Below are 24,749 nucleotides of genomic sequence, written 5' to 3'. Positions count from 1 at the left end.
CTTTTTGAGTGCCCAGTCTGGAACAGTGGGGAGAGGAACTGAGCCAGCTGGATTAGGAGTCATTTCTACTTTAACTATTCTTATTTTCCTGTCATTAATAACTGCATCTAGGAGTAATGTTTACTATTCAATCCCACATATATCTGTTGATTCTCCACGTAAAAATACTATGATAAACCATTAAGGAGTACGTGGTGTACAGACATGTGACTGTATATAAAGTATATGTGTGTATACATGTGACGTGTATAAATACTGGCTTTATACCCTGTCTCTGCCATTTGTCAGTCTCATTTTTGTGCTGAGGAGCAGCCCAGTCTCATCACTGTTTTGCTTTATGATTAGTTTGGTTGATCCTGCCTTGAAGAACAAGGATAGCCCCACTTCTCCCATCTTTAGTGATCTCATCAAATTTTACATGGCACCTGCTGATCGATGTTTTTCCTTTTACTTCACTGCTCCCTTTTGTGTTTTTCAGGACAGCACCAGGAGGGTAGAGTTGACCTTGACACTGCCTGCTCCTTCATGCAAGCATTTTGTCATCTTTGAAATGCATTCTGTTCTGGAATCTTACAGCACTGAAAACTTCCAGAGAATATTAAAATCATTAGCTTTATCAAGACACAATAAACAGTTCCATCACTCACTGAAAACAGACTTCTTCAACTGGCATAGTAATAAAGTAGAAATTCAGTTGTTGGGGCAGTCTAGGAATGAACATAGTCAAAGAGGAAGCTGGGAACCACTAGCTGTCAAGCAGTTGGGTTTATTATTCTAATTGCTTCTTATAGTTTTTCTTTACCTAGTCTTTTCCTAAGGTGCTGCTGCAGATTCCGTGGGGTGAATGTCGTTAACTCCTCTATGCATCTTGCAATTGGAAAAGTTTTCTCAGTCATTGTGTAATTCATTATTTAATCTATTGAGTGTTAATATAAGAGTATGTGTATGTCTTTTCCTAATCAAACACGGGAGACAGAGGAGATGTCAGATCACAATAAATGATACTAGACTGATGACATATTTTAATTAGTGCAGCTATTTGTGATGTGTATAACTGGGCATTCAGAATATCAAATTAAACAATGAGACTCACAGAAGAGCCTTTTGCTATATTTCATTCTCTCACCTACTTAGTTGAGAACATAGATATGGACAGTCCCATCAACTGATTCATTATTAAATGTCACTTAAGGTGGAATTTATGGGTTTGCACAGGCTGTGTTAAGGCTCTCTCTTCCCTCTGCGATGCAGTGGTACTGCTCATGGCATTGGCTGTTACTCACCATCCTTCAGGAAATGTGTCCCCTCAAAGCATGGGAAAAGGAACATAGCCCTGAAGGAAAATATTTTAACTAAATGCCACCAGATACAAAGTATTTATTGTTTTGGGTGATACTTAAATAGACAATTCTATCCCTAAAAGTAATAAGAAAAATGTAATAATAATAGTTTTTATTTCCACAAGTTAACTTCTCTTAATGTTAGCATATCTTGACTATTTGGCTTAGAATTCAAAGGTAGTGTGATGGAAAATAAGCTTGTCAACTATAATACTCAGAAAGCAATTAGTAAATGTAATAGAACTCATTCTTTTGGAAGAAATCCCCCTTCCTGACTCCAAGGTTACAGTAATATCAGCTACAATACAGATTGGTAGGCACTGCTTTGGCTCCCAACAAACCTCCCCTAATGGGGTTTGAAAACGTGCTCTTATCAGCATAATGTCCCTCTCTAAAATTAAATCTGATGCAGCTGGAGATGGTGAATGCACAGGAAGAAGATGTTTCCCACAAGTAGCAGAGCTGAGCCTTTCTCCTTCGTGCAGGGTACCAGGTTGTAGATAGCACTGAGACAGAGAACTTGGTCATCTGGGGACTGTGACAAGAAATGCTTAGTGCCAATAAGAGAAATGGATTGCTTGGGGAAAAGAAAGAAATGGGTCCTAAATGTGAAATAACATCTTTGCATGTATCTGTGATCCTGGTGTTGTGCTACTGTGTGAGTGACTGAAGCATATCTGATAATACCCTGTTGATTTGGAAGAATTAATGTATTTTTCCACTCTCTTTTTACAGCTCCCAAGTCTACCTTTTGTCCCACTGAAGAGACCTGGTGGCCAGGCCTGGTTATTATCATTGCAGTATGCTGCGCCACACTAGTGTTCCTCTTTGTAGTTGTCATCATTTGCTACAAAGCCATAAAAAGGTAAGACTCCAGATGCTTTTACTGTGCTTAGGGCAATGCAGCCCCACAGAGGCCAACCCAAGACTTCTCTCATGACGTCTGTTTAGTTTAAAGGCATCCAAAAGACAAAATGCATCTTTTAGCCAATGTGTGTTTTCATTGGAAAGGCGCTTTACGGACTGTATCCTGCATGTGCAAAGGATGTAGCTCAATGCAGTCATGGGCATAAGGAAGAGAAAAACTAGAAACCTGATAGAGCTACATAGTTCAGATTAATAAGAACTTGCCCAAAGTCAAATTGCTGCAGGTTGCTGGTGAATGTGGAGAGCTTTGGCCAAGTATAGAGGTAGGGAAACACTGTATTATTTGTGCTCAAACACTACTTCTGGTAATGTTCAAAATTTACATGTGGGTTGCCCAATTCTTGGCCCAGATCCATTACTAATTTTAGCATTTCGAATTAATGCAAACTCTTATAACTCCAAGTCTATGGTAATATGTGTGGGTTTTCATTCACAGACTGTACTTTTAATTCATACTTCAAAATTATAACCTACAGATGAAATTCAAAACCTTTCTCTTTTAATGTAAAAGCCTCTGTGAAGCCTATGTACAACAGTGTACATTTCAGCTCACTGTCTTCGCAGCAGCTGCACTTGCCTGGACCTCAAGTAGTTAGGAAGTATTGACTTCAGTAACACAGAAAAATATGAGCAAAAATAATTTCTTCACTTAACTAAAATTTCATATTTCTGGTGGAAAAGGTCAAAACTTTAACATTTCCATTTTAAGGTTCCAAACACAAGTCCAAAGGGTTGATTTAGAAGAGAAGGTAATTTGTGGGAATTGTAGGCCAGATGGATGGAGGTTCATTTCTCCTCCATTGTTTTTAGTATGGCTCTGACAACACCCCACAGTTGAGTGTTTGTGCTGTTCATTGTTTTATACTGTGAGGGTCTTGGCTGGGAGCTATTAGTATATCCAGGTGACCCAGCCTGCAGCAGAGAATGTAGCATTCCCATCCATAGCTCTCATGGGACGCTGCAGTGACACCTGAATCTCAGCTTGGATTAAATGACCTTTTTTTTCAACTCCATGATTTCTGAGTGATAATATTTTGGAGTGAGGGGAAAAGGAAAATAAGTGAAAAAATTTTCCTGAAAAATGTTATGTTCATGCAACGTGATTGCAAGACTTTTGTTGAGCCTCGGTGGGGATATCACAATGGTGGAACATTGACATGTTTTGTGGTTGTTGAAAAATTTATGCAGGATTTGAAAGAGCATCATAAAGGGAGAATTCCATCAAGAAGAGAAAGTCTCTATTTTAGTTCTTATTAAAATTACATAAGTACTTTTGCTATTCTAGTTTAGCTAAAATGGATGTTTATTATTTTGGGGGAGCTGGAAAGCTTTCACTCTAGCAACTGCACTTTGAAAAATTATCTTTGGAGGACTGAGATTGGCATCTAATTGAATTGGTAGCACAGTGCAAAGTCTCACACTTGTAGTTGCTGGTCTATCACTGCTGCTCATTTGTATTTGTCTTCCTGCTGCCAAATTGTGAATGATTTGTGTCAAGGCTGCAAAATATTTGTATGAGAGCAGTAACTCTCCAGGGCAGCTTGTGCCTCATGAGGGATTGCTTTTCAAATCTGTTGTGATGCTGATTCCTAGATGGGAGGAACAGAAATTAAATTTAAAGAGAGAAATCTAGAGCTGCCTTGCAAAGGTTTGGAGAATTCACATACAGTCTCATGCTTCGTTTCAGTGCAAAATGATACTCATACTTGATGAAGACACCCATTATTTGTCAACAGCATGAATATCAACCTACAAGTCAGCTGCTTGAACAGGCATTAGGCTCAGAGAATAGTGAAAATTCCTCTTAGATCTTATTTTTGATATTCACACTGCTGACAAATGCTAAGCTGGAAACTGCTCAGATGTGGAATGGACAGCTATGAAAGAAAATCGTATTAGTTATAATTTTACAGGGTAACTAGAGCATTTCTTTTCATCAATGAGTCCTTCCTAAAACAGTTCTGCTAAAAGAATGCCCTGAAGGGCCTGGCAGCACTCCCCAGTAGTTCAGGTTTCTTGATCCACTGTAAAAGATATCTATCAATAAATGCTGGGAAATAAGATCAGACACTTCACAAGAAAAGCATCTCTGGCTTCAACACAGTATTATCACATATTGTTGAGCTGAATTGGCTTTAGCTAATGTGAGAAATCCTTCACTCTGTTTTTTGCTGGAAGGTAGAAGTGACTGGAGAAAGAGTAAGGGGATTAATCTGGGTGATGCTGAAGCCAAAAGCTCCTCCAGTGTGTTCCCAGCTTCAGGATCCATAACCATGCTCTGCCCTGTCCTTTCTCATACCCCCATTCCACGAGCTCTCCTCTGCACTCCTCTTGGGCCCTCCTTCCTGCACATCTGGAACTGGGACTTCTATCACTGCAGCACCTCTGACAAATCTGTCTCCTACCTACACTGAAGAGGTGCTAAAGAGTGCAGTAACAGCAGTCATCTGGTTGTAGGGTGTAACAAGGGTTAAATGCTTTAGTAGGAAAATGCAGGCAGGAATTTATTTGCATTGAGTCTGGATCTGTTGTATTAATCCCTCACTTCCATAAGAATCAAATGTGGAGTGAAAAGAAAAATTCTATTGTGCTTAAGTTGAAATTTCATTTACTGGTTTCAAAGGGCCAGACCCAGTCAAACTCTCTTATGTCTGCTTTTCTGTAGCAGGAAGAGAGGTAGTGACCTCAAGGTATCATAACTGTGTTTTTATTCAATCTATATATAAATTGTGTCTTCTGGGGTAGTTTGTTTTCCCTTGTAAAAGCTCAACTTCAGTGTATCACCAATTTTAGGCACTAAGGCGATTGGTAATAAAATACAACCTAGTGGATTGGTGCCTCTTTCTACATAGTAACTACCAGAACCAAGCAAGTATGCTACTACCTCCATCCCTGCATCTACCCTGGAAATACTCAGGTTCTTCCAATATGAAATGGTCATAAGAAATGCTGAAAGCCATTTGACCACTCTGCTCCATGAGAGAACTTTCACCAAGTTGCATCCATCAGCTTTAATACTCAGATGGGTTGAACTTTTGGGAAGATCCATATGGAGTGATACTTCAAAGGTGCTTCAAGCAACCTCTAAATTTCCTCTGTGTGTGACTGGTGACTGCAGAATTGGACACTACGTGACTGGCACACCAGGTACAGATGTGTGCTGCTGCACAGATCGAGCACCAGAGGAGACCACACGTGATATTACGTTGTGCTGCAGCAAGGTTATGTGATGAAAGCACCCTCAGTTTGGCAGTGGTGAAACAGCTGTTTTCTATGGTCTTGGTGTTAGAGGGGTATTACCACTTTTTTAAAAAAATGTAGATTTTCTTTTAAGAATCTTTTCCATGGCATGTCAGAAAAAAATTAGTAATAGCACCATCTCTGACATTTGTAGATTTCTAGGACAGGCTTCATTACTGTCTGGAGTTCAGCCTCTGTGTAAGCAGAGGACTTTTCCATACATTTCATGGATTAAAAAAAGTGATCTCACAACCAGTGATTCCTGTAAAACATAGAAAAAGCAGATTAATAACTGCTTCAAAAATATAGAATACTTCCAAGTAATTCTCTGCCATGTCTTTTCTGTAAAAACCTGCCATTCTCACTCTGTCCCCAAAAGACTGTAATCAAGAAGTAAAAGCAGGAGATCTAAAGACAATTCATAAACTAACAAAGGGTGGAGAAAACCAGATAATTTCAGTATTATGTGATTTTTGGGTTTGGGCAAGTGCACCATGAATGCCAGCAGATCTAACAAACCTTCATCTGGTGTAAATAAATGCAGATTCAAAAACAGTCAGTGGAATTCAATTCATTTTAATCAGCTCTGGAGGTGACTGTCTATTAAGCTTTTTTTAACATCTGCAAGTACCTGAATAATAGTAAGACACTAAGACTAGAGGGAAGTGGGAAGTAAACACAGTAAAGAGGATTAATGAGAGTTGTTTGGTAAATAAGCAACTGAGATGGGGGAGAGCAGGACATGCAGTGTGTAATCCTATTTCTGCATCTCACTGGTGTGTCAGTGTCTGTGAGGGGAGTAAGATATTTACATAAAGGGAGAAATAAATCCCTGGCTCTCTGTATAAAATTAAGATAAGAGCCATCTGTCAAACCTTGAAGGGGAAAGCAAAGCTAAGCATCCTGGTCTTTATGGCAAATGATGTTCCAGCTATTTAACCTGGCAGGGAGTGTTTCAGATGGTTTTCAAACATGTGAAAAATATATGCTCAGTATTTCTGGAACATCCCTACAGTCTGAGATGAGCGGGTCACTGTGCCTGGTGATGTGGCTCCTTGGTTCTGCTGGATTTCAGGTAGGATGGATCCATCTGTTCTCAGATGTACTGCAGGGTTTGCTGCCAAAGAGCCCTCCTGCTAAATCAGCAGGGAAAGTGGGCTGATGATAGCCAAGTTTTACATGATATACCTTTTATTCACTGTTCTAACTTTGTGAAGCCACTGTTTTATATGTGTCTCATAGCCTGAGAGAAAAGTACCATAAATGTCTACATAGGTACTTCCTTAAATAGGTACTGAGTTCACCTTCAAATAATAATTAAATGGAAGAAAATATTGTACTGAAATAAAATGACAGGTCATATTTAAACTGTCTTAAAATTCATTGCTCAAGTATTTTTAGGGTGCTTAGCATTCGTGTATGATTTATGGCCCCTGTATACTGCAAAGTCCAGTTCCAGAAGCGGGAGCAAGATTCTGAAATTTGGCTTTGTTTGACAAGATACTTGCAAGGGGAAAGCACTGAGACTTTCCTGAGGAGACCAAGAACTGGCAGTGGGGGCTGTGGTGAGGGTGTCCCATGGTGCAGGGATTTATGTCCCACTAAAAAGACCATAGCCCTGCGCTTTTCCCCAGCCAGTTTTGTACCACTCGCTCCCCCAAAAAGCAAGAACTGTGTAGTCCTCTCCACAGCCATCTCCTATGAGCCACTGAGGCTAAGCATGGTCTAGTCCAAAACCAGTATTAATTGCAACAAAGCAGTGCTGTTTAGCCTGAGCAGAGAAGACAGAATCCTAAACGTACTTAATTGCTTTGAAGAGCAATTCGCAGCATGACTGATGACAGACAGGTCAAGGTGACTTGAAATTGTTAATCTCTCCTATTCTCCCTGACACATTAGAGGAGTTTGTACTGAAATGGAACCTTAATTCCTAGCAGGTGAAGGGAAAGACAGTAATTACTCAGAAGACAGAGTGAGATAGGTGGTGGAAAAGATAGGTTTAGAAGTACTGTTTGAGTGGGAGATACCCAAAGGGAAGAAGTAGTTCTGTGGGGCAGATCTCTGTGCCTTCAGTGCAGTTCATTGATGTCAGACCAGTTCAGCTCTGCAAAAGGGATCAATCCCTAAGAAGTGCCATTCAAAAGAGAATAGAGTCTTCATAGGCATATTTTTAAAATTTTGGAAAAGTAAGGAAAGGATCTTCGCATTTTGGCCTGATTCCACTGTCTGAATGTTGATGTTTATCAACAGGATTAGTATCTACCACTGAAAACCACTGTCCAGGTCTTGTCACCTCTAAACAAAGCCCAACATCCCCATGAGTTTCTTACCCTTTATGCCTAGTCATCTCCCAGTGGTGAATTGACTCCCATCCTTGGAATGAGGCTGCAGATGATCTACTAAAGACAATTTAAATACCCTGAGCAACCAATCTTTCTGCAGGAAATCCCATTTCTTAATCAACAAGAAATGAGTTCATAGAATCACAGGATGATTGAGGTTTTCGGGGACAGTTTAAAAGCACCTAATCCAAACTTCTGCCCTAACAGAGTCAGCTAGAGCAGCTTGCTTATGTCTGTGTCCTGCCGGGTTTTGAATATCTCAATGGATGGAGAGTTTTTGTTGGTTTTATTGTGTTCTTACAAATTTATCACTATTTACTAAACTAAATGTAGCCCTGCTTGATGTTTTAGCTGAGTGCTAATACAAGGAAAATCAGTTGTTCTACCAACAACTGTATTGAAGTCTGGATGTTGGTTGTGCGACAATTTTGAGGGTAGTGTTTATGAGACAAGCTGTTGAAGAGCTTTACAGCTTGACCCAAGCCTAGTGGAGATGCCAGCGCTCCTCTGTATTTATTCTGCTGATTCAGTGGCATCAGTAGGGATTTTGGACAGAGGGCTAGTAGTGTGTGCTGCATGATGTTTTTTGGGTACAACAAGATGAAGAAGGATTGGTGCAATTTTTTAAGTAGAATAGCAGAAGTATTCCAACTACTTTTTAGGCTCTTTTGACAGTTCAAGGGCTGATGAGTGAAGTGGATAAAATAGCCTTTTACTTGGAGAGATGGCTCAGCCAAGCCACATGGGCACTGCTGTGCAGAGCAGTTTGTTTTGCTGTTGTCTGTGCAGAATGTGTTGGTCAGAAAAGCAGAAGGACCTGCTCTCCAGTGCTGTCAGTCTAAGATTTTTATACCTACTACATGTTTTTGTAACTTGTAGGGCAGCATTTCTCTGTCTCTTCTAAGTTCTGCAAACTCACAAATTCTGCTAGGGAGAAAGCTTGTGGTTATAAATGGATAAAATGCCCCACTGTTTCTCATAGCCAGGAACACTGAAAGCCTCCCAGAGATTTTAGGCATTAGCATAAAACAAGTGGTCCAGTTACTTCACAGAATACTGTTTTATGGATCATTTTCACTTTTTTTCTCCTAATTAGTGATATATTGACAAAGGTGCCAGTGGAAATCTGTAGAGAATTATGGTCTGTCCTGTGACAAATTAATTTTTTGGTGAGGCCAGAAACAAACTTACCATTTTTTTTCTGTTTTCTACTGCAGATGAGGGTGCCACATCAAATGGGCAGAAATCTACCCATAGAACCAAGTATTGTTGAGAGTTACTGCCCCAGTGCCACTCTGATAGCCACAGGTGGATTTTACACACTTGTGACAGAATATAATGCTCATGCTGGTCTAATTATATTGGTTGCAGCATTCCTGATTTACCCAAACACAAATAGAAGACACAAGTTAATCCTAGAGCTTTGAAACTCTTATAGGAGAGGTGCCAGCTTCACCATGATGTTTTTATTACATTTTTTCCCAAAGACAAAGAAATTAAATTTTCTTAGGCATTCATTTAATTTTTTTAGCTATTCATACTTTTTGCAAGCTGATGTGAGGGCGCTTGTGGCTGACCCTGTGAGTGAAAAGCCACAGCTGAGGCTGAGGCATACCCAGCATAGTGTGGAGAGACATTTGAAAAAACTTTCTGTCTTGATTATCTGTCTTGATTATCTGAGCTTAGGACTGAGCTTAGGACCTGCAAGAACCCAGCAGCAGCAGCAGCCTGCAGTTCCCTGGGTCAATATTTTTATGACTCAGAGAAAATGTACCCATGGTAGTGGGGTGGGAGTGTAGATCCATACTTCAGCTCCTTATCACCCAGAAATTCCCTCTGCACAAAAAGAATCCCATGGAAACCTCCTTGGTGGTCTTATTGCCCCTTTTCGCTTTCCAGAAGGGAGTTGCAGTGCATTTTGTGTAAAAGCAGTAAAGCCTAATTTCTCCACTGGCTGAACAACTGCAGCTCTTGGTGACTTGAGCTGGTTTTGAGGGTCCCAGCTGAAGGGAGAACACATCTCACACCCCTTCACCTTGTTCTGCTGTTTGCTACCTACAGTCACATTGTCCAGAGGGAAAAAGCTCAGACAGGGTTCCCCTCTGCATATCTGTGACACTCGTGGGGTTTACATCAACCTGAGCCCCTTGGACCTGTGCTGCCACTGCTTGAGGGGCTCATGGTCTGATTTCTGCTGCCTCTGTCCTTCCTTCTCTGCAGCCCCAGTACTTAGTGCTCAGTATCTGTGGTGCTGCAGGGTTGCTAAGCAGCACACAGCTCCCTGCTCACAGAGCCGTGCCATGAAGGCAAGGCACACAGTAGGTCAGGATGGGCAGAGCTGGGACAGGTAATGATTGTATCTGCTGGGGTGGTCCCTCTCCACAGCACCCTTGCCTTGCTGTCACCAGAGTCCCCTCCACCAGCAGGCACATGGCCACTCCCTCTGGTGGGGCTGGGCTGGAGAATGATGCTGGTTTGTCCATCTTGGAGAGCTGTTGGCTAATTAGCCATGTCAGAGAGTGCTCGTGGGGACAAGCATCATGACGTCCATTCCCCAAGCTAATGGCAGGGGGTGGAGTGAAGCACTAACAGAGGGCTATGATGTGTGTAAACAGGTGAGGAGTCTGATCCCAGCCGTGTGTGAGGCAGCAATGGGAAAACAGGGTCATTGCTCATTGCAGCCTTTGAAAGATATCATGAAAAGAGGACCCATGTGGAGAAATTGTGCTGCCTTTGATGTCTGCTTTTGGAGGTCGTGGCATAAAACCTTATGAAAAATATTAATACTCCCAAGCAGCTGGAACTGTAGTTTCTTCCCTTTACTGGCTCTGAGCCCTGAGAAGCCAGTACGGAGACTGGCTGAACCCAAGTTCTTCATCAGAAATTGTCCCCAGTTACACTTGTCTAAAGCTGCACAAAAACAAATCTTTGCATAGACATCAGGGTGAGCAGGACTTGCTGTTTTCTCTGCCTTTTCATGGACTTGCCCCATTGCACACCTGGAGCATGGGAAGGCTGGAACTATCCTGCGCAGTCCATGGACTTTGTGTTTGCACGGTCCAGCTGTGCAAACTCTTCATTGTGAGTGGAGAAAGCCAGAAGCAGCTGCATGAAAATCAGTGGTCTCAGCCTGGTTGAAGGCAGAGACAGATTGCCTCAAATGCAAAGTGATCTAGATAGCTGCAAAGGTCAGTTAATTTTACGAGTCTTAATTTTCTTCTCAGCTCCTTGCATTTATTTGTCTTGCAGACACTCTTTGTTCAAAGACATTTCTGTAACAGAAAATCTGCAGAGAATTTTTGTTCATCTGCACAGAAATTAATCATACTATTTAAATAATGTTGTGATATTATATTTATATGAGTCTGTGAAATAGCAGTAGCTTTGTTCTTCTGTATGGATCAAATCCATCATTCAAGTTATTGCCTATGTTTAACAGTGATTAAATGGCAAGGTAGTTATCTGCATTCAACAAAATATCTACACAAAAATATACACAATGTACCGTAATTTGGGGGATGGAAAAGTCCATTGCCTAAAATGCTAGTATCTACAGTCACTTGACTGATGAGGGGCATACTGTCCTTGAGAAAGAGCAAGGGAGCAGGGAAGAGCAGCCCTTGCTCATCTCCTCTCTCTGTCCCTTATTATTTCAACCCCACATTTTCCTAGTACTGATGCCCACCCTGACCCAGAGCACAGTCATCAACAGCCATTTATTTTGCAAACATGGCAGGGAATTCCTGTTCCTTTTTCCTCCACCACTTTCCCTTCCAATACAGACATCTTTTTGCAAGGATACCTTCTAATGTTTCTCCAGTATTCTTAGGTAATGTTTGTTAAAAATTTTGAAGATAGCAGGGATTGAGTAGTTGTTCAATCTCTTCCAGAAGGTCTAGAGAATTTTAAAGAACTAAGAGAGAGATCTATATTTGGACTTCCACTGCTGTTTTTGTACTACAGAGTGGAAGATGAGTTTGTTGCCCTCATGCCAGCACCTGTGAGAACATGCATGTCTCAGTTTTGTGGGGGCAGATCATGCCTAATGCAGCAGAGTTACAAATAATCCCACTTTTCTGGGTGGAGCACATGTATTTCCAGTCCCAGGGTGCTTCTGAGATGTTTAGCAGAGCATGGTGCTCTCTGAGCTGAGCCCCATGACTGTGCCCCAGCTGCCTGCACTGCTCTGCAATGGGACAGGCCTTTGAGGAGCAGGAGCGTGCCCAGCTCATCCCCAAAGGGCATCCTCCAGACATGTTTTGTCTTTGTTCAAAGTGCCTTTGTTTCATACATTTAAATGTCTTTTTTAAAATTTATTTTTTAAATTTATTTTTTATTTCTTTCTTGTTTAGTAGCTTTTTTCCAGTCTGAAAAGCTGGCGTTATGAGTTCATTCTTTTACTTTAGTCCCATTCATTTTTCTCCTTTTATAATCAAAACATATTGACAATGTATTCTACACTGAAAACACCCAACAGATAATGTCAGCTGTAATATCCCTCCAGTCAATAAAACCTTTTAAAGATCATTAGAGGGAATGCAAAGAATGGATTATTATGTGAGGGGTCACTGAAAGTACTTTTATCAATTAAGTCAGTTAATTGTCCAGTATCCTAATTGTAAAGCTGCTTCTCTTCCTTATGATTGGTTTTGTATAGGAGCATAATTCTGAAGTTAGCTTAATTGAAGACTTAGTAGGAGATGGAATTGCATCCATCACCTTTGTCTCCCAGGGACAGATCTTCTTCCTGTGTAACATCAGAACAAATCCTCCTCAAGTCCAACAAAGTCTGTGGAATTACTCTGACTTTGCACTACTGAAAATAAATGGAGACTAAATTCCACTTCTTAAATTTCACATGTGGCTCAGCAATCTACTGTAATTACCTGCAATCTGAACAGTCCAAACCCTCCCTTTAGACATACCCAGAGTGACTTCAGCTGGCTGAGAGAGGTGCACTTCTGCAGAAAGAGATGTGCCCCCACGCTTTGCAGCCCGAGTGCAGCAGCTCAGGGAACCTTTCAAGTGCTGATGAATGGCTGCTGAGCAGCTTGGAATTTTTTTTTTTTTTCCATGAGAGAAACACTCAGCAAAGGCTCAATCCATGCACAGAGAGGGGAATTTGAGTGTGAACCATCCCAAAAGAGAAATCGCCCACATGCCAGCAGGGCTTGCTTAAATATACTCCAGAAACTGGTCAGCTAAAATTGGCTGTGAGGCAGAGCCAAGTTAGCTGTAAATCACAGGCTTCAAAATGCTCACGTGAACAGTCAGAAAAGTAGAAGCTCTCCTCGGGAGTTGATATCTTGGAGTTATGTCAAGCTATCCTGCAACATGATTTCCAGAGCTGTGAAAGAGACTTTCTCCTTTTGCATAATCGTCCTAGCTCTATGCAAAGCACTTGCACAGATCTTCTCCCCCTCTCCACAAAAGATAGACAGAAAAGGTCTGAAGATGTTAAAAATTGCATGATTACTTGCTCTTGTAAATATTATTTATCATCTGACCACTAGTTCAGTTTGGCTAAGACTGAAGTACTCAAAGGTCTCTAGGGAAAGAATGGCCTTTTCTGATTCACAAAATACTTTTTATTTGTTTTCATAAGGAGCAAAGAGGCAATGAAGCTTGAGAAAGGAGAACTCCAACAAATGTCTAAAAGTGAAAGTACCCCAGTACACATAGTCCTTTCAAATGCTGCAGGTAATATTGTCCAAGATACCTATAACACTATCTAGTTCAGAAGAGTAAGTAAAAAAATCATATATTGTTATAAAAAGTAATTAACACTGAGACAAGACAGTTTGTTGGTCTTTTAGATGCTGGACTATCTAACTTGCCTGAGAGAAGATGGAAATATGGGGAGTGCATGCAAAAGCCTTGGGAGATGAACACTGAGTGTGTTGCTAAAAGTTGTCCAGATGGAGCAGCTTTTTATTATAACTGTAAAACATTTTCTTTGTACGTGGGAGGTAGTAGAGCCAGTAACCTCTTCCTACAAGTAATGAATAGTGTACTGCCTGTTTTCTGGACAGATAGATGGTCCACATATGGCCATTAGCTAATTTAATAGAGAAAAACTAAGGTTCCAGAGAATTTTCATCATTGGGGTTTTTTCTTTGACTTCTGTTTTTACATTGTCAAATAAAATATATCCAGACTGGTTTTTTTCTTCTCTCTCTGAGACAGTGAGAAGTAGAAGTTAGAATGTGACTCCTTCATGATTCTGAAGATTTTCAGAGAAGTGTCCTCCTCCAACATGAGCCCCATATGTCTGAGCCATAGCACCAGGCTGGCCAGCAAGGCTGGTTGTGTGTGGCTGCACAAAAATTGAATGGCTGTGTCCCTGAAAGCAACTGCTGTCAGTGCACTGAGCTCCTCTAACAGGAATCCTGTTCACAAACCAGTCTTAGAAAGCAACTTCTCATGTCCCACCACTTGCTCTCATGGAAAGTGATTCCCCACTGATGGCCAGCATGAATCAAGTAGTTGTTTGGTGAATGCCTCCAATACTGAGATGCAAACAGCCTCCATTCATGTTCTTTATGTTCTTATAAACATTCAGATTATACAGAGTGATGGTCTAGTAATTGAATAACATGACAAAATTTATTCTTCCATTCCTATCTGCTAAATAAGGATGTATTTGAAGTGTGACTGTAGCTCACACATCATCTTGTCTGGGCTTCCAGCAGTGAAGTCTAGCCTACAGCTCTCAGCAGAGCTGCCACAGGTACTGCTAGCATCCTAGCCCTGGAGATGAAGCTGAGTGAAAATAAACTACACAGATATCTACTCTGATTCTTGGACAACTTTTTATAACCCAGAAAGATGCCACTGCAACTTGATCTCTACTGGTATATAGGTAGCCTGGATGTTTCTGTGAATATTTCTGTGTATTTCTATTTATATGTCCCAAGGATAGACTGATCCTACAAAGCAAATGGATGTGTTGTATGAGACCAAATTTTATTGAAAATCATTATCTTCTTTGTGTTGATAGCTAATGAAATATTGTTATGGAGAAGAGCTTTGAGATCACTGCACATGGAAGTGAAACAGCTCTCTGATTTGCCTTCTCCCTTCAGCCACTTTGCCCCAGGGATCAGCAGGCACACACTCAACATGCCAGCACCAGAAATGGGGCTGACAAGTGGAGCTGCCCAGAAAACTTTGTTCAGTGGTGAAACAGCAATGAGGAGAGAGATAAGCTCTTTACATGCTATTAAAAGCACCTTCCTGAGAGGAACTGAAAACACTAAGGGATTTTTGGCATGGGCACCCTGTGCAGTGGCACAGATACAATTGTGCAAAGACAGTAGGAAATGCCTCATAGCTTTCACCTTTGGTAAAATCTCTGTCAGTTGATACTGATACCCATACAGTGCATGTGCATATATATATAGAGAGAGAGAGAGAGAGAGAGAGATTTTTGCAGTTGGCTTTTACAATTTACAATTTTTAACCACTGCTCAGAAAAAGGTGAAATCTCACTTTGAACTTCTGAGTACTGGTCATCCCCTCCTACAATTCATACCAAAAAACCAGTCTTTCTTCCTCTAACTATACCTGAAAAGAAGAATGACTATTCCTGTTTGTGAAGAAATAGGATATGTATTTCCCCAGAGAATAGTCCAGGACAGCAAATCCCCAAGTGGAGACAGGTGTCTCTTGGCAGTGCTGAGTCAGGTATGGGAACCCCAGAAGGAGGCAAATTTGAGATCTTGTCATGTCTCTGCTGCCAGCCCAAGGTCACCCCTTCCTAGCTTGATTGGATTTCCTTGGAACCCAGCCTTCCCAGATGCTGGACTTGATGCACTGGTACTCAACAGAGACATTGCTATGGAGGTAGTAGAAACAGGTTTGCAATACTCAGGTTGTTTTTTGAAGACAGATTTTATTCTAAACTCTCATCCCTTTCAAGCATGAAGCATCCAGAAGTGTATGAGATGTGGATTGCACTGGGAATTTTAAACAACCTTGCAGTTTACTGTTCTGGACAAAACTTGTGTTCCCATGTCAGAGTGATCTTAATCTTCTTAAAGATTTATTATGCCTATAATGGGCATGATAAAGTCATGATTAAATAAATAGTGTTCTCTGGTTTTACTTGATTTTGTCTGGGTAGTCACAGACAGATTTTCTGAAGTGTGTACAAATGGGACACGAGGTGAAGCCCTCTCCTAGTACCCTATCACATAATTGCCTTACAAGCAGTAGGTCTATGCCAAACTTACACAGTAGCCAAAGCTGCCAAGGAAGGTTTTGTCAAATATACCAACTAAGTTTTGTGGCTAGGCATGATAAAGGACCAAAAACTATGCTTCATCTAAAAAAATTTCTAAACGTAGAACTTGAAAATTGTGTTTGAATGTGCATCAGTACATTGACCTTTACCCAGGACTCTGCAGAGGATTGGTACAAGCCAATATAATGAGCCAATATTAAATTCTTTGATAAATAAGATATATAATGTGATCAGAACCTCATCTGAAAGTTTAGCTTGATGTATGAAACACACTATTAAACAGCTGTTTGATGCTTTCTTGATTTTAGGACTCGCGCAAGTTAATGCATGCATGGTGGAGAGGTCATTATGGACTCTGAGGCATCATTTCAGGCGTGTGCTAAGCTGTACAGAGTTGCATGGGCAGAGTTTCATTCACAGATGTTTGGCATGAAGACCCAATTTGTTTGCTAAACAATGTATTGCAAATTATACTGTAAAACAATGCAAACCACTTATTAGTGAAAAGCCTGTTTCGCCTGCCACCAAGTGAGTATGTCACAGATGTGAATAGTTCCCTACTAATTTCCTCACTAATTTGGAACATCCCTCTAATCAAAGAGCAAACCTGGAATGGAAATGCTTCATTTCAGCTTATCATCTGAAAGGGGGCTTGGAGTATTACACTTTGGAAGATCATGCACAATTTGGCTTATTAGGCAGAAAATAGGATAAAAGAGTTCCCTTTGGTGTGCAAGAAGAAAATTTGCATGCTTGGATCTCAACAGTCAACAAAAATTGGAGTAAAAGGGTTAGTGGCACAGAGCTAGTGGCATACAGAGAGCCAATGCCCTAATGCAAGAGGACACTTGAAAAATCACAAGCCAAAATGACCTTGTATATCTAAATACATCGGCCAATTTAACCACAGTGACAAGTACATACCAGCGTGCCAAGCCAGTGATTTAAATGGTATAACTGGGGCAAGTCTGACCCCAAATCCCTGCCTGTTGTGTATTTGGGAACAAATTGAGAGAAGGAGTAAAACGGAGCAGGCTCCAAGCCTGAACTTTTGCATCTGACAATAGTATTTTCGTTGAGACTCAAAAAAATGACTGCTCTGTTTTGCTAGCACTAACCCTGAGCAATTGATAAGGCAGAAGCAGAACCTTGATAAACTCTCAATTCCCCTATTTGCAGGATCTGAAAAAAAACTCTTCCATTGCATGCAAATTCCAGTGGTGTGATATCCCTGGCAACCTGTCTAGCAGGGTCTGCAGAGAAGATCTCACCATCAGAGGAGAGCCTCCAATCCACCCAGGTCTGTGCTGGGACACCAGCCTGGGGATGGGAAAGTGCAAATTTCAGGACAACTGAAGCAGTGCATCTTAAAATCACTACTAGAAAATGTAAAAATACTGATAAAAATGAGAGGAAGACATTTTTTAACATAAAGAAGAGGAAGTCTAGACAGGGAAAGAAAATGGAACTGGAGAGGTGCAGAAACATAGGAGACCAAATAAAAAAGGGGTAAATAGGAGAAAAATGGCAAGTAAAAGTGGCCAAAATGTCTTCACTTTTTAACTATTGATAGGTTTGGTACTGGGAGAAAAGAAAAACAAAAGAATTTTTGAAAGCAGCAGAAATGTTTAGACAGTCACACCATCTTTCCTGCCCTGAAAAAAAAAATAAGCATTGCCATCAGATTTTCCATTCTTCCCGTCAAGGATGTGGCATGGTGGATGTGTGCTTTCAGTGTCACAGAAGAAAGACCCACACGACCTCATGTCAGATGCAGACAGGCACTGCATGTTGAGCACTGAAAAACAGTTCATCAAATCTCTTAGTCTCCTTAACTCTTAGTCTCTCCTTCCCTTGCATTTCCGTTGTCTAACAGCTGGAATAATGACTGATATTAACAAGCTTTAACTCTTAACAGGTAGAGAGGCACAAAAAAATCACAATCAGAAGTATTTTTGTTGAAATTGCAAGCAAACAAATTTACCTGCCTGTGATCACTCCCCATAAATCTTTCATTAATACTATGCTGAAAATAAATATCACTAACCATTTTTTATTAATTGCTGTTTGTCTTGTTAAACATTGAGAAGAACAACAGTACAGACTGACTTGTAATACATGTATCTGGTCCTCTTTTTGCTCTCAGCAACACCTTAAACTCCAGAGACTCATGTCTGAAATATCTGTGGGGAAAGAACAAAGCTTTTTTCCTCCTACTATGTTTAAAGCTTCAAGTTAAGCCACTTTTGAGAAGGGAAGTTGTGGGGGGAGGCTACAAGATAGAACATGGTCTGTTACAGGACTTAAGTTCAGGTCTCCCTTTTCAGAGTAACTATAAAATCCTAAATAAATGATTTTGCTCTGTGATGTACAGATGTTTGATAGTTTTCTGCACTTGTTGAGAATTTCCAGAATTGTCTCACAATTAACATGTGATCCTGGAGTTTATTACCAAATAGTATGAGTGGCCACTAAACTAAAGAAGAAGGTGATGGTGCTGGAAGTCTGGTAGGTCACAGCAGGCACCACATTTCAGTCACTAACTCAGAAACCTAGAACACAGACACCTGTATCTGGGCTAGCAGACTAGCCTGCCTTTACAGACAGTGCAAGGAAACACAAATGCCTTGGGCACAAAACATCTGACATATTTTGGGTTTCCACTTTAAGCTGTTCTGAACCATGTTTCATAAGTACCTGTTTTTCTCCACTAGCTGTGGAGATTGTCTGGGGAGATCACCACAGGTGTACATACCTGCACTGGTCAGATGAGTCCTAGTGACTGAACATGGTGGTGATGACTGCTGAGGGAGCTGGGGCCTTGGTGGACACACCTGGTTATCAACCCAGTTTGAATGACATGACACTTCGAGGAGAAAGGTCCTGACTGCCCCAAGGCAGAGCCCAGCTCAGCAGCCAGCCTTGTTCCAGAGATGAAGGTGGTGATGGAGGACATTCTTTCCAGCAGCCTTCATCTCATGTATCCATTAACAGACTAGCATGGGGACACCAATAGCACATCATGACACCTTGGCATAAGACCTGTCACCTTCCAGGTGTCAATATGATTATTGACAAAATTAGCTGCTGCTTTGGCCTGTGTTCAGAAAGAGAAAAATAGACAGGAGAAATTCAGAATTATTATGTACCTTGCATGTCCTCACTTTTGATCTGTGTTGAGAAAGAAGATGTTGATCTCTGTTCTTTCTTCTCTCCCTACCCTGCCTGTGCATCACCGAACCTGGGTCACCCAAGGAAACCAATGAGAAAAGAAGAGAACGGAACCAGTCGGTCCGAATATGCAATGACCTCCTCCCAGAACAACAAAACAGTTGATAACAATGCGGTTGTATAATCCCCGAGACCCCGCCAAGGCGCAGGAGGTGGTAAACTCTCAAAGCACACACACGGAGTATGCAAGGTGGGTGAAATGAGGCAACCAAGGGAGCTCGGTGGCCAAGGACTTCATTTCAGAAACAGCGCACGCATCAGTGATCCAGAAGAGAAAATCAGGCTGCTCTCCAGGCTTGCTGCTGCTCCAAGGGAGGATAAACTCACCCACCTGGGCTGCCCAGAGAAAAGGCCTCACACAGGCATAAGCATTGCATGCTGCATCCCATGAAAGCGATGTTGCGATGCCTCCCGCTTCTTCTTCCTCTCTTCCTCTACTTTTACGTTTAAATTAAGTGTCCACAAAAAAGCTTCTGAAGTAGGATCTTTTGAGGAGAGGGTGATCTGCCAGAGTGGCAGTAGTTTATCACAGATGGGTCAGAGGGAGGTGTCTCCCTTTAAATGGGAGGAGACTGCCCTCTAAATGGTGAGAGGTGTTGCCTATGTGCTTCGCCAGCCCGTGCGGTTTCATACGATGATGCTGCATTCTTTTTATTCTTACTATTTTGTTATTAAAATGGGAACAAAGGTTTCTGTTAAGCAATCAAGCAAAATTGGCCTGAACTTGTGACTTATCCCAGGAAATTTATCTGTGGTCTGGTGACTATGCAGTTTTCATGGCTGAAGGTTTTCAGGCAGAAGAAATAAAAATGTAAGATTCTAGCAATTAACATTGCTATTGAAAGAGATGTTATCAAGATGTGCTTTAAAGATTACTACTTCATAATCAGCCTCCTTTTTTGCACCACGCTTTTATTTTATCTTTAAAAATGTTCCTTTGTGAGATTCCATGTTTCTCTGTGTTTGCATCTCACTGATTCCCCAGGGAAACTCCTACAGAAAAGATACTGTTTACATCTTGGTGTGAGTGTTTGGGCAGGATCGTGTTGAAAGGACTAGCAGCCCTTTGAAATTCTCTTCGTTCACTGGTTAGTGTTATTGCCTGAAAGTGGTGAGTCTCCTGAGCTGATGCACTGAGGACATTGCAGGTCTGGCTTGTAGGACCACTTTCAGGGGTCTGGTAGCTGGTTGTGCCCACATTACCTCAGTCTCTGCCTCTCCTGAGCTGAGACTGACAGTGGTGCCGAGTTCAGCATACAGTTCAGTATACTTTCCATGACATGGATTGCAGAAAGATAAAGCAAAAGATAAAGCAAAGCTGAATTTACCCAAATTCATTTCACGTAGGATCTCAGGTCAGACTCAGTAAGTAGCCCTTAGGATAGAGGTGATGAGACTAGTTGAGATGCTGGTCTTTCCCTACCTCCTGAAAACTTTCCTTTGTGTCACATCTCCACATGTATATCTCCATTTACCTCTGTGCTGAAAGTAGTGATGCAGTCAAAGACAAATTTGCACCCTGGCTTCTGGTCTGGACATAAAGCTTTGGTACCACTCTGTCTCCAAGTTTGTGGGTAACTCCCAGGCACTGAGCAGTCTCGCTTTGGGACCTGGCTGCCCCCCAGCCGTGTTGTCCCTCAGTACTGCAACACAACAATACTTTCAGTTTTATATAAGGACGTGCCTGAACTGCAGAAATCAGACCTTGATTTTGAGCCCATTCCGGCCTGTGGGTAATCTGTTCCTGGGATGCAGAGTTTGGTGTGATGGTAGAGGAAGACGTTCTGCACATCTTCCCAAAAAAAAGCTCTGGAATGTTCAAATCAGCAGTCTCAGCTCAGGCCCATCTGCAGTCTTCTATTACCTATCAAACAATAGGGTGTATGTAAATATAAGTACCTTTTCAATTATAAAATGAAATGCTGCTATATATTGCTCTTGAGAAATTTATGTAGTTATTCATTTAGCTTTTTAGTCTGCCATCACTATGTAGAAGTTTAACTGAATAAAATTATTTTTTAAAGCTAGACTTTCTTGGGAAGTGAATGCAATTGCAAAAGTGAAAGGAGGCAAGTAACCCTTTTCCTATGAGTATGATCATTCCTAGCCACATTAATGTTGTGTGTTGCACAAGACACAGTGATATATTCTTAGATCCAAAGTGGGATTAAAATGACAGAATTTACAATTTGAGTATAGTATCCCAAATGTTGATTGCCTAAAGCACTTAGCCCCCAAAATACTATAATAAAAATACTACAAGTATATTTCTAGAATATTTTTAAGCTATAACATTTATTTTGGTGTAGTTACCTATGTTTGCCTTTCTTTTTTTACTCCAGTTGTTTCAGCCTAAATGTGGAAACATGGCATAGTTTGAGACTGGTTGCATGTTTATCTGAAAGTATAAAGTATGAATGCAGAAAAGTTTAGCATAATATGGGCTCAGGATTAGCACTTTTTCCTAAAGTTTGTCAATTTTATTTGTTTCCTATTACAGCTTTAAAGGCATGTTCTGTAAAGTCAAAATTGCAAAAGGGATTTGTAGGTCATTATGTCCATCAAAATATCTGTTTTTGCAAAAAAAAGAGTAAAAAGAGATGGTCACCAAACACTGTCTGATTTTCAGTAATATCAGTGGTAAAATGTCCTCACTAGAGAAGATCCTGGTGCATGACACAACCACAAGCAAACCCTGCCCATGGCCCATGAAGAGAGAACATAAAGTTTATGTTCTTCAGGAGAACATAAACTTTAAAAACTTCATGGAGAGAGGAGAGGCAGGACATTGGAAGACACAGCACATGCCACCTAGGATCCATTTCCAACTCCGCCACTGATCTGCTGTTTACTAGCAAGTCATTTTGCCTCTCTGTGCCTCAGTTTACCCATCTGCATAATCAAGGTAAAGTAGGTACCAGCTCTGTGGCAGTATTTTGAGAGGAATACATGCAGCTTATTTGCTAGGTGATATACATGATCATTACATGCAACATGCTGATAAATGTATCAGGCACACAATTGCCATAATAGTTCTTGAGCAAACATTCCTCATGTGATTTTATAACGTGTTAGCCACAGAAAGGCAGCTGCAGACAGGCCGAGAGCTGCTCTTCCGATTGCCCAGACCCTTTGCTCTCAGCCCTCACATCACAGTGTGTCAGAGAGAGGTGGGAAATCTTGCATGGGGTAGTTTTGCCTTTAGATTCCTGCCCAAGTACAGTTGACTACATTGTACCAAAGTGATCTTGGGAAAGACGCTTGGAAAAGTATGCTGGAATCAGATGTAAGTCTTCAGAAAAGGGAGGCTAGACAGGGCATGTCACTGATGAGTGATTTCTGAGGCTGCTGTTGGGGTTTAAGGTTGTGTTTAACACTCTACAGACCTCTCACAAAGGTTATGTAAGAGAGGCTTCTGTGCTTCCTTATTGTACTATAATTAAATACAAAGGGAAAGGAATAGGCCACATACATAAGCGTTTCACAAAGCAGTGATCCTGGATCTGGGGAACTGGCAACCCAGCTCTTGCAACTGCAGCATTTACAAACATTTTGGGTTCCTTTTTAGCCACTAAAATATCAGGGGTAGAAAGGACCTGCCTAGTTCCATTCACAAAATAGATCCCCAGCAGGCATGAAGGTGGCCCGTTTCTACACAGAAGGTACTTGCTGTGCTCTGACCACCACCAGACAAACTCAGCAAACTGCTGCCCTCGGTCTGAGGGAGAGCAGCAGCTCCAAATCTCTTCTCAAGGATCACCACTAGCAGGGAATGCAGCTTAAGGGCCTGAGCTGCAAAGTGTTGAGTTTCCTCATTCCTCACAAGACAGGAAAGTGGAGCTGAAGCCCCAGCCCTGCTGCCCTTCCTGTCCCACACCTGACACAGCGGTGTGCCCAGGGAAGCATTTCTACCTTGGACAGATGCTGCAAAAACAGACATGGAAAGAAAGGGGAAAGTTCTAAGTATAGAATATAAATATACTGATATATATCTATACAGAGACCTAATTGTCCAGTCTTGCATGCCATGTGGTCACAGCACGTGGAGAAAGTATGGGCGCCCTGCTCCAACCAGGTCATGACCATAGAAGCTGACAAGCAATGGAGAATCAGGCCTATGGTAGATATGTATTTACAATACTTCCTGCACCTGTACAAACAAAAATATATTATTTTAAACTGCAAAATAGTGTGTTTAAATCAATGCATGAATGTAAATATTCTAAGATCTGCCTTCTTGACTGTGTACCACATATACAGATGAAAACGAATATTGTTTATAGAAAATCTGTATCAGTGGTTAAATGACTAAAGAGAAAAAAAATATCAGAGTTAATGTTGTCATGTTTCTCAAACAAGCCATTAATGTATATTTAGTATTTAAGGATATTGCTCAATAAGTATGTTCTGTACCAAAAACTGTGTTGCATATACAGATTGTGCAGTACCCTATTTTAAAAAGGCACCATAATTAATTTTTATTTTAAATAAAAATGTACTTGTAAAAACTTTGCTGTGTCCTGTTGGTTGTATAGCTGAGAGCATTGAATGGGGGAATGCCTGTACTGCCTCTCCAGGCACTTCTCTTATTACCCAAATTTATCAGACTTGCTTGAAGTTCATGGCTGCTGCTTGTGCGTGTGTCCAGATGGATCCTGGTTCTGTCTCACCTAACCCTGCAGCTCTTGTCCCAGATATGTGCACTGCTGGTGGTGCATAAACAAAGGGATTACACTCCTGCATTCCTACAGCCCCCCAAAGCTCATGAAACCCTTTCTCTTATGCTGAGGGGCTGGAAGTTTCAGAGTCTAGTTTTAGAGTGATTTCTTCATCTTTCATATAATACTACATATCTTTATGTATTTTGGTGCAAGAGATAATGTTCACCATTTATATTCTAACTCCCTGGATGGGTTTCACCCTCCTTTTCCACTCAAGAACAAAAGCAGTTTATGGACCAGCCCTTCAGCAGATGGGCACTGACACACCGTAGCTAAACCTACATCCTTTGGCTGGGATTCCCCACTCCCAGTTCTGTGCCTTTACCAGATAGAGGTGAAGAGCTCAGCCCCTTGTGAGGCCCTCTGAAGCCAAGGGGCTGCCACAGCCTGCACTCCTCCTTCACTGCAGGGCTCCTCCTTCCCCAGCCAGAGGAGGAGGCTGAAGCAATTCCCTAGCGAATGCTAGGTACCTGCACAAGGTCAGCTAACACCTGCCTCGGGATGGGAAGATTTTATTTAAATAGGGAAGCATTTTGGTTGTCTTCAGTTCCCAAGACATTATTACCTAACAGCTTTTGTTGGTACCTTAGGAATTATTTCATGTCCCAGTTTGGAAATCAATCTTAAAGGAGACAGAGCAACAATAGGCATCTAGCACGGCAGGAACATGAAAGGTCTGAAGCACAAGTCTTATGAGGAGCAG

The 24,749-nt window shown here is 41.3% G+C and overlaps 1 protein-coding gene across 4 annotated transcripts in view; it reads left to right on the top strand.

Annotated features, from left to right (window-relative positions):
- Positions 1–23,784, top strand: part of PRIMA1 (proline rich membrane anchor 1) — a 50,608-nt gene extending 26,824 nt beyond the window's left edge. Inside the window, exons 3-6 of one of the 4 annotated variants that reach the window (XR_015772992.1) lie at positions 2,076–2,205; positions 16,403–16,622; positions 17,274–17,394; positions 19,350–23,784. Coding sequence is in view for 2 of the 4 variants with exons in the window: in XM_005520171.3 (XP_005520228.1) it covers positions 2,076–2,205; positions 19,350–19,449 (230 nt within the window). In the remaining 2 variants the exon portion in view is untranslated. Of the gene's footprint in view, positions 1–2,075; positions 2,206–5,060; positions 5,859–16,402; positions 16,623–17,273; positions 17,395–19,349 lie in introns of those variants that run through there. The other 3 variants (XR_015772993.1, XM_005520171.3, XM_088058212.1) reach the window with 3 other exon arrangements.
- The last annotated feature ends 965 nt before the right edge of the window (positions 23,785–24,749 follow it).

This window comes from Pseudopodoces humilis, chromosome 7 (assembly GCF_049639895.1).
Source record: "Pseudopodoces humilis isolate 2021_Gansu_Grassland_sample_001 chromosome 7, ASM4963989v1, whole genome shotgun sequence".
NCBI classification, from domain to species: Eukaryota; Metazoa; Chordata; class Aves; order Passeriformes; family Paridae; genus Pseudopodoces; species Pseudopodoces humilis.
This window is presented reverse-complemented; position numbering and strand designations above follow the sequence as displayed.